This window comes from Crassostrea angulata, chromosome 8, assembly GCF_025612915.1.
Source record: "Crassostrea angulata isolate pt1a10 chromosome 8, ASM2561291v2, whole genome shotgun sequence".
Lineage (NCBI taxonomy): Eukaryota > Metazoa > Mollusca > Bivalvia > Ostreida > Ostreidae > Magallana > Magallana angulata.
This window is the reverse complement of record NC_069118.1, coordinates 1,433,795-1,444,684: the sequence shown is the minus strand read 5'-3', so window position 1 is coordinate 1,444,684 and position 10,890 is coordinate 1,433,795. Positions and strand designations below refer to the sequence as shown.

The window sequence follows — 10,890 nt, the reverse complement described above, 5'->3', positions numbered from 1 at the left end:
CAGTAAGTGAGTAACCACTGTAACCTGTCACAAGTACATCAAAGTTTGAAAATCATTCATACTAGTAATCAATGTTACCGATGTACTGTTACTGGTTACAAATAGAAAGGGGTAAAAGTCACACCGGTCAGCAGAGGATGCTCACCCCTCCGTCGCACCTGGTCCCACCTTTAATTTTTGTAGAGGTCCGTGCTTGCTCTGCCCCTATTAGTATTTTTCCTTTGGACCCTAGATTTTGAACACCGTTTGTCGTCTCAACATTTCATTGTACTGAGTTGTGGTATTATGGTTACCTTCGCATATATGAAATCGTTCTGCCTGTGTTAAAAGGCCCTGTCACACCAAGTTGCATTGATTGAGGTTTGTTAATTTTAATGAAAAAAGTGCCTTTTAATAAAGTTTTATACGTTCTATGAAGGATATCGCATAATTGAATAAAAAATGATACATATTTAACTTTTCTTTCACTTAATCTAAAGTTTAAGATAATGACATGACTATTAATTCTGTTATAATTAAAAAAAACAAAACATTATATCTTTTCTGCAGTCCTTGTAACATTTATAAGTTGAACATAGTCTATTGACTATTAATGTCAAAAGTATTGGACGCAAGTTCTAAAAACTTCGATATACTCTTCTCCTTGTTGTACATAATATAGCCTATTACAATGCCATGCAATGCCAGTTAACATTTATATCAGTTATGGTAATGAGATAGAAAGTTTTGAATGCTGTAATACTGTGTAAATCTAGAATTAGAATAAGGTTGGATAAGAAAATTATGCAAATTCATTTAAATAATATAGTTAAATCTTCCATACTTCTGTATAAATGTGTGAACTTCTTTAAATATTTTTACATTTTCATCATCGAATGTACATCAATTATATTCAAAACGTTCAACGATAAAAGATTATATACATAAATGATTGTCTTAATAATGAATATTTTTTACACAACAAGTGATGTACATCTTTTAAACTTCATTGAGCATTAAAGATGAACACATTGGGGTGGCTATTATATTACATCGATAAAGATCGTATTTGAGAATACAATCATGCCTTAATTTTGTTTGAATAATATTTAAAAATCTTTTCCAAAGGGGAAATACTTAGAAAGCTTTATAAAATCACTGTAGTTTTTTTCCCTTAAAAATACCTAATGACGTAGCGTCCCTTATTTGTATTAGTACTCAGACTATTCTACATACAAATAGTGTCAGGAAAAAACGACTTCTTGAAAGCTTCTAATCTAGGCAGAGAGTATTTGAGTATTTGAGGAATTTCTAGTATTATAGTGGGAAGTGATATTTCTTATTCCAGGAGTTACATGTATATCTTTCAAATAAGAAGGAACACGATTATTATGAGTTCTGAACATAGTATATAATTTAAAGAGGTCTCGTCTCATTATTAATGGTTCCCATCTTGTTTCCAAATATATAGAGAATTTATTGAAAGACTAAAGACTAAGATTTATACCTGGTTGAAACACCAAAAGAATTCAACATTTTAATGTTTAGTACATTTAATAGAAAAAAACCGAAGAATTGCTGAAGCATTAATGCGTTTTTTTAAAAATGTTTTTAATATATCTTGCAAATTTAAGACTTTAAAAGAAATGAAAATTCCTGAACTTGTCTTAACCAATCTTAAATATAATCAAAGAAAGACAATAAACAGAATTTTGGATCATTTATGAGTATTAAAAAGCAATAATTTTGAAACATAGCGACGAACGAATAAAAAAAAGTCTATTGGTGTGTTAAAAATATCTCTATTTTGATTAGGCTGAAGCCATTAATTTCATTTTGCGAGATTTCTTTGAGTCAAAGTTATGTAAAAAATTATTGAAGTGTAGAAATGTAACGTTTATATACGTTGGACGCCTGAAAAAAAAACCCCATTTAATTTTACTATCTCTACAGTAACTCTTTGGTTTTACAAAAGTTTTAAATTCATTCCTGCTAAAATAAAAATAACTACATAAATTAAAATCTATTTTTTGCTAAATAACTTCCGCTAAATTCTGCTCGCTAAATTTTTGTTGCAGGAATAAGGATGTTCGCGCTCGATCTATTGAACACGCCTCGAGTACAATGCATGAAATTGAAAATTACCAGGGACGTATATATATACTAACATACGTCCCTGAAATTACTATAGCATTAATATTGTCCAACTTAAAAAGGAGTCTCTCCACCAAAGAATGTAAGTGTATAAAATCTTGAATTATATTTGAAATGTAGACAGGTAGAATAGATTAGAAAAGAATAGAATGATTTAAGGTAACTCCATACTCCTAAAATTCTCCGATGAAAGTTGAAAAACAGAACCGATTTCAACGAAATAGATTTAAATTTCATCAATTATTAGAAAAAATATGTACATGTCATCACACTTTTTGAGATGTCAGTTATTAAGCGTATTTTAGCATCAGAAAACCGTACTTCTTTGTGAAAAGTAAAATCTTTTTGGACAGAAACTTGTTTATCGTTTTTGATTTTATTGTCAACTGTGTCAGAAAACTAAAACTACAAATATATTTTAAAATTAATCGTTGGGATATGAAAAATTATAGAATTTTGGCATATATCTGAGAAAAAAATCAGAAAAAGAGTTATTTCCCCTTAGCATAGAAAAAATGTATAAAATATCAAAGATGTATGACATCACAAAACACTGGATCTACTTTAATATTAAAAATGGACAGTTGGAATAGAATATAGAATTACTTTCCAAATCAAGGCCTCAATGACATGACATACGAGCTGGCACCCGACGTAACAAATATTTCTCTTTATGATAAAATTGCTTACTTTTACAATATTGTACTATTCCTTTCTGGTCACAAGAATTGAATAGAAGTTGAAACAAAATGAAAGTTAAATAATACCCATAAAAGGGAAATTCCCATGCTTAAAATAGCATAACGTTTTCAATGATATGTATTAACTATGATATGTAGTAACCAGGTGCATATAAAAATCTGATAGTACTAGTTGCTCGCGTATCTTTTTGGGCATAGTCTCCTTGTATCATATAAAGTACCATAGTAGAGAGTTTGTGACCCAAACAGTACACAGGTACAACCCGGGGTCTGAAAAAGATTGACTTACAAATCCGTTTGTTTTTGTGACATCCTTGTACATGTATATATATTTGTCATTTTGGATCTTAAAACCAAACCGGGAACCAGCTGTTGTTGAATTATTGGTGAAATTAATATTTTATCGATTTATCTGGCCTTGAATAAAAAGCAATCAAAAATGGTAACCCGGTTAGATCACTTAGATGTATATATAGTCTTAATTAAGCAGCTAATGATAAATTCTATGTAAATGAACAGCAGAATAAAAACTCAAACTTTTGCAAAATATAAGTGCACTGGGATTTTAACAACTAAGAACACAAAACACAAAAGCCATACACACAATACCTATATATATACACACACATCAGACTTATTTAGCCTGTCACTATACCCAGTCTTTTAATAATGTGAGTTTAATTTCTTTTAGTACCTGTTGTAATTAATATTTATAAGTATAAGCTACCCTAAGTTATAACATGTAATACCATCTGGACAGCTGTATGTACAGGAATTGACAATTGTTAATTCGCTTATTCACTCAAACAATTTATATACAATGGTACATGAGGTATTGCATTTAAAGAAAGTTTTACATAATTTTATGATAAAACATATTAATATATATACAAGAGTCAGTAATATCATCAAAGCATTAGTAAAAAAGAAAAAAAAAAACGAAAGAGAAAAAACGGGCCCCTGGGTCGCAAACTCTCTACCACGTTTTTACAAGAGGACTAAACCCAAAAACATGCAGAGACCACCCTAATTCCTTTGATACTTTTAAATCTAAATGTAGATACAATAAGTTAATAAGCTATTTGTTAACAAGAATACTGTGAGAGAGAAACACAGATTGTAGCTGTCAATGTTTATGTATTGGTATTGTTATTGACAGGTGTGAGGGACTGCAGCACATGTCTGAGTCAGTCTTTGTGGCAATGTGTGGGATAGCGGGGATCTCACAACAGATTACCATCAGAAGGGAGACCGAAGATGTCAAGGAGATGGTGGAGAGACGACTGGCACCTCATGATGGGATTATTGGGATGGTGAGTGGCAGTTTCAGAGAAGGGTTCAGATTGATTGGATCAGATATTGACTGGATGTTCTGGCAAAGCAACCACCGAGTGATCATGGACATGTCTCAGTCTGAGTATTACAACACAGCCAATACAACCTTGATTCTCTCTGACAGTTCTGAGAGTCCACCAGGATTCACTTTACTACAGTTACTGACAACAACAACGGACAGAAAAGTCCAGTCAGCATGTTTTAGAATGAATAACAGATTCTATATATCTAGTTCTATGTACAGACAATTAACTTGTTCAGCAGTAATGCCTAATTCTACTGAACATGGACCCTGTGGTAGTGGTAATATAGCAGGGATATTAGAATATGACACTGCTTACTGTTTTGTTTGTGACTTTTGGCCTCAGTCTGCCTCCCCATGGATAGACAGATGTCACTCATGGCCTGATCCTGAAGTTGTTCATGATATTGTCAGAAATGGGTGTCACTTTGTAGCAATAGGACACCCATTAGGACCAAATGAAAACCTACAGTGGAGAATTTCTTTTTCTCTGGCGGAATATAAACTTGTGTACTCAATGAACCACAGTCAGTTTTTGATATACGGATTGTTAAAATGTTTTTTAAAAGAAGTGATCAATCAACAATCAGAAGAAACCAATAAACTATTGTGTTCCTATCACATGAAGACAGCCGTTTTTTGGGCAATTCAACAAAACACACTACCTCACTGGTGTCCACAAAATCTCCTGGCTGGTTTTTGGATATGCTTTAAACTTCTCCTTAAATGGGTGTATAAGGGGATCTGTCCAAACTTTTTCATCCCACAAAACAACCTGTTTCTGGCAAAGGTCCATGGCCCAACACAAAACAGATTGTTCTTACAGTTACATGAATTATACAAAAAAGGTATTGCCTGTCTGTTAGGGTGTTCTTCTATCAGGTCCTACATCACTGATATCCTGTATAATCCTAGACTTTTGATTTGTACAAATGAGAATGTGATGAGGCCTGAAGTTGATTTTGATCTAGAACTTCTCAGACAATGTTTAGTAGTTGAGATTTCTATCGTAAACTTTCAACTTTTAAAAGCTATAAAAATAGTAGAGCAGTTGGTAAATTCTCCTCTGCATCAGTATCAAGATGCCATTTTACGGAGTTTGTCATCCACCTTCTTTAAAAATACTGCATTTATATTAAATAACATGTACACTATCGCAGTTGTTAACAAACATGTATATATTGCTAACAAAATATGCTGTCTCATGCTGAAATTAGCTGCCAGGTTTGGATGTATATCCGATATGTTGTACATCGCCATGTTTTATTACAAGACACTCAGATACAGGGAAGCTTTATCTGTTAAAGAGATGACAAAGGTCAAGTTAGCACAGCCTTATCTAATGTATAATGGATGTGTACACAGAGAGAGGTTTACGGAGGCTGTAGGGGGGCAGTCCTGGTCTACAAAGATGAGACAGGCTGTAGCAATGGATATCAAACTTTACAATGATATCTGTTATATCAGTGAACTAATACCAGAACAACAGTCTGCTCTACAGAACAAGTGGCCTGTTTTAATTATCCCATTATTTGTAATGTTACACTTCCTAAAGTTCTTGTGTTACAGACACATTGATACAACATTATCACAAGCAGCTCTAAATGAGCTACAGGTCCTAGTCCACCATGATCAGGGACTGTATGTACTTGATATATACAGAGACATCTCCTGGGAAATCCTGGGGATCTGTCAACAGATCACAGGGAACCTCCAGGCTGCTCTATACTCATACCAACAGTCACTCACACAGTATCCATTTCACAAAATACAAACTGCTACACAGAGGAGAATACAGGATGTGATTCAGTCCGTACAACTACAGTAAACAAACACTATGTCTTGATTGGAAAATAAGAACATATTTATGCTGGGTATGATTAATTTCCACACAGAAAAATAATTATGTTCAGGGGAACATCTCCAGATTAACATTTATTTACTAGAAACATCAATATTTATATTTGATCAGTGCAAAGTGGTTTAATATAAAAATATAATGTTGTATCAATGTGTCTGTTATTGTTGTACTTGTTCTTATGGTTAATTAAACAATATCCAACTCAAAAAATTATTTTAATCATAAGTTCACATTGAAATATTATTTTGAATTATTTCAGTGATCCTCAAATTTTTTTTCATGTTTTTGTTGCAATACCTAAAAAAATCTATAAATAATATAGCGATTCCCATTGTATTATATGTATTTATAACATAATATTTACATATTCAAAGAATCTTCGCCACTCTTAAAAAATCCACTATATTTTATTTGTGTTTTTTTTTTTTTGCCAACGATGAAAAATTAGTTTTTAACTACAGGTACATGTAGTTTAAATCGATTTGTTTGCTTTCGAATGTACAAACCTTAAGTTTCAAATGCATTGTTACATGTAATGTCAACTCTAACACCTAAAATAAATATTGTAAAATCATTTGTTGTTGTCATTCTAAAAATAATTTTGATGATGAATAAAACTTTTGCACAGACCACATGAACTGTCCTCTGACTTCCAAATATTATACTTCAATGTACATGTACATGACAACCTTCACCACAGGTACCTGACGTTATATATTTTTCTCAAAATTAAAATATAGGCCTATACCCTATATCTACATTGTATAATGTATTATTTGATATAGGGTACATTTATGTACATGTATACACAAAAACAATGTGTATATTTTTATTATGAGAAAAATATACAACACCAGGCGCCTGTGACTTTCACATATAGTTCTTCTATGTAATGCATTGATGGACAAAAACAGCGAAGTTATCCCACTTCTTTGATATAAAAAAGTAGAAAAAAAATTAGAGAAAAGGCGAAAGTGAGGTCTATATAAACAATAAAAATGATTTAATGTTGATAAATGGACGCCGATTGTGAATATTTTTTCTACAAACTGATTGCTAGTTTTATAACTAGAACAAGAGGCCAAAGAGCCATATTGCACACCTGTGCAACAATATACAGTTGTTGACTGGGTTCAAGGGAAATAGTTGATCTGTCTGACCGGCTTGCAAACTGTTGCTCATGCAAGGCTGAAGGTCGCGGGCAACAGTTTGCGAGCCGGTGCGATATATCAACTGTTGCCTGAGACACTGTCAACAACTGTTTAGTTATACCCCTACTAATTTAATAACTCGTTTTCACGGAATATGACGTCACCGGTCAACAGTCTTTTTTAACAGTCGATTTTAACTGTTTAAATCCAACAGTTCCAGTCAAACTGCTGGACTTATTTTGGTATAGAGTTATATAGTAACTGTTTTACAGGGGTATAACAATAGCCAATCAAATAAGCATTACAGTATCAAATTCAAAATATCTTGAAACTTTAATAGTCTATCTTGCACAAACTGTTATAAAATGTATCCACATATGTCAATGGTAAACATAAAGCCCCATTTGTTGTGTTAGTATTTAAGAGAAGATTTTTCTCCGAATTTTTAACCCCCACCCCACTCTCGTGATCCCATTTTTCTCCAGGAAATAATGTTTTGGAATCTGCAAAGTGTTTTCACACAAGTTCCAGCATTTTTCTTTATATATTCCTATGTAAAATGTTAATATTTTCATTTTCCATCTAATAATTTGATAAGACATACATGAAATTAGTCTTATCTTTTACATTTGTCAAAAATTTCATCTCAAAGACTGATATCCTTTGTAAAGTGTTTTCTAGATCCAAAATTGTCATCACAAATCATCTTGAAGCCAAAGGCTTGAATGACAACTCCAGTACTGGTAACACATTATGTTATATAGATCTCCTTTATTTTTTACAATCAAAACGTTCAAAAGGATAAGCAGAGGGCTACATGAAACAAGCTTCTAATTTTCACATTATAATAAAGAGCCCTTCTCAACACAGACCATAGTTTACTATACAGATTATACTACAGTTATTCTTTTGTCGTTAAGTCCGGTTTCTTTCGGCCTTTGTCTCGAGCAGCTCGCTGGGCAGCAAATTCTTCCTTGAAATCTGCATGATAATCCCTGGGAATAAAAAAAGACAAGAGCCTCTAATCATCTAGGCGGTCAAACCATCATAAAGATGACAACTTGTACCTAAATTTTGTTCTATCTGAAGTACTAGTATTCAGAGTCATACTCACAAATACAGCGATGTATATAATGAAAAATTATCAACTGTTCTATATGTAGAAAATTTAGGATCAATGTTTAAATAAGTAATGCAAGTATTGATTATTTTTCCATCCAATGGAATGTCTCAAAATTTTGTTATAATTATATAAACAACTCATATTTGTCTGTTTTCGGCTGAGTTTTCAAACTTTAAAAATTCTTTCTTCTGTTGTGAGAAAAACAAAATATGTTAAAGATATGTTGCAACCTTTTCATGGAAATATACAGCAATTTTATGAATGCATGGATCTAGAAAAGGGGGTATAAGTAATGGGGTTAAATTAGAATTATCACAGTACCCCCATCTGGAAACAATGTATGATCTCTGTGTGAAATAACCCTATTATGATTGAAAATAAAACTATGTTTCAACCTGTCTAAGGAAAATGTAACAATTCATACCTGAACAGGCCATGCTCCCTGAGTCTGACCAGTAACAGTGAGGCAGGCCTCTTGGTGTTTAGGGTAGTAGTTTATGATTTCCGGATCTTTGTACTTGGGCATACATTTTTTTATAGAGGTCCGTGCTTGCTCTGCCCCTATTTTGTATTTTTCCTCTGGACTTAAGATTTGAACACCGTTTGTTATCCTAACATGTCATGTAGTTGTGGTATTATGTATTATGTGGTATGTAATTGTGGTATTATGGTTACATTCGCATATATGAAATCGTTCTGCCTGTCTTACGTGCTGAGCGAATTTACTCCGACCAACTTTTTATTGATGATTGAAAAAAGATTTTAAAAAATTGTTGATTTTAACGAAAAGGTGCTTTTTGATGAAGTTTTTGTACGTTCTGTGAACGATAACACATAATTGCCAAAAAAAAAAAAACAAAACCAACAAAAAACAAAGTAAGAAAAAAACCCCATATTTTACATTTCTTACACTAATTGTTAATCTAAAGTTTAACATAATGACATGACTATTAATTTTATAATAATTTATAAACAAATCAAATATAAGTCAAGTTAATTCCTGTTTTGGGCTTAAATAAGAATAATAACATATTAGATGAAATCTATTTCTGTTCAAATAACTTCCGACTGAGTCAGTAGAGACAACTTGTTCGAAGTTAAAGTACAAAGGGTTTTTCAACAGGGCGAGCGCTTGCAAAAATTTGTGTGTTGTATAGGGAATTTTAACAATTACCGCTCGCGCTCTGTTGAACACACCTCGGGTACAATGGATTGAATTGAAAATTACCACGTCTAAATATAGCATTAATATTGTTCACCTTAAAATGGAGTCTCTTCACCAAGGAATGTAAGTGTATATAATCTTATATTATATTTTAAATGTAGACAGGTAGAATAGATTAGAAAAGAGTAGAATAATTTTCAAATAAGAAATAATATAAGAAATATATAATATATAAAATATAGACAGAATAGATTAGCCTGAACAGTATAGAATTATTTTTCAATAAAGGTCTCAATGATATGACACAGGTCGCACCCGACGTTACAAATATTTCTTTTTATAATAAATAGTTCACTTTTGCAATATTGCACTATGTTCCTGACTATAGTCACAAGATTTGAGTGGAAGTTGAAACAAAATGAAAGTTGATCAATACCTGTAAAAGGGAAATTACCATGCTTAAGATAGCATACCGTTTTCAATGATATGTAGTTTCCAGGTATATAAATAAAAATCTGACAGTACTAGTTTCTTCTACATCTTTTTGGTCGTAGTTCCATTGTATTAAATAAAATACCGAAGAAAGGAGTTTGCAACCAAAGCAGTACAAAGGTACACCCGGAGTTTGAAAAAAAAGGGACTAATAATGCCGTTTGTTTTTGTGACATCCTTGTATATATTTGTCATTTTGTATTTTGTATATAAACCGGGAATTAGTTGTTGTTGAATTATCGGTGAAATTAATATTTTATCCGATTTATCTAGTCTTGAATAAAAAGCAATCGAAAATGACAACCAGGTTATATATACATAGTCTTCAGCTAATGATATATTCTATGTGTAAATGAGAAGCAGAATAAAAAATTAAACTTATGCAAAATATAAGTATAATTTCTTGCAGTACCCGTTGTAATTGACATTTTTGAGTTAATTGTGTAAAGCAACCCTAACTTATAACATCTAATACCATATTGACAGCTGTATGTACACGAATTGACCAATTATTAATTTGTTTATTCACTCAAACAATTTATATACAATGGTACATGGGTACAAAATTGTGTGATTTGCATTTAATCTTTATCGTAATTACATTTAAAGAAAGTTATACAAAATAATTATACATAGTACATGATACTACATTATAATACAAGAGTCAATAATATTGACACTATCAGTAAAAAAAAGAAAAAAAAACGAAAGAAAGAAAGCGATTTAAAAAGTGTATGATCAGGTTGCATATTGAATACAGAGTTTGGTATTAAGTAAAGAATAATAATAAAAACTGAAATAATTTTAGTCTGGACAGCTGACTTGCTCCTTAATGCTTTTAAGTTCGATGTTGTCAACAGTTCCATAAATCTTATTGCAGTTGGTTTGTGGCAATACCTGGTTGGTA

General features: G+C 31.9%; 1 protein-coding gene across 1 annotated transcript; it reads left to right on the top strand.

The window, feature by feature from the left end:
- The first annotated feature begins 1,166 nt into the window (after nucleotides 1–1,166).
- Nucleotides 1,167–6,620, top strand: LOC128159137 (uncharacterized). The gene is made up of 3 exons (XM_052822187.1): nucleotides 1,167–1,171; nucleotides 2,171–2,215; nucleotides 3,994–6,620. The coding sequence occupies exons 1-3, from the start codon at nucleotides 1,167–1,169 to the stop codon at nucleotides 6,017–6,019; spliced, it is 2,076 nt and encodes a 691-aa protein (XP_052678147.1). The 3' UTR covers nucleotides 6,020–6,620.
- Nucleotides 6,621–10,890: the final 4,270 nt, after the last annotated feature.

Bases quoted from the DNA above. Each gene is read 5' to 3' on its own strand.
- LOC128159137 (XM_052822187.1), top strand. The intron at 2,216-3,993 runs GTAAGTGTATAA...TGTTATTGACAG, and splicing joins GAGTCTCTCCACCAAAGAAT to GTGTGAGGGACTGCAGCACA.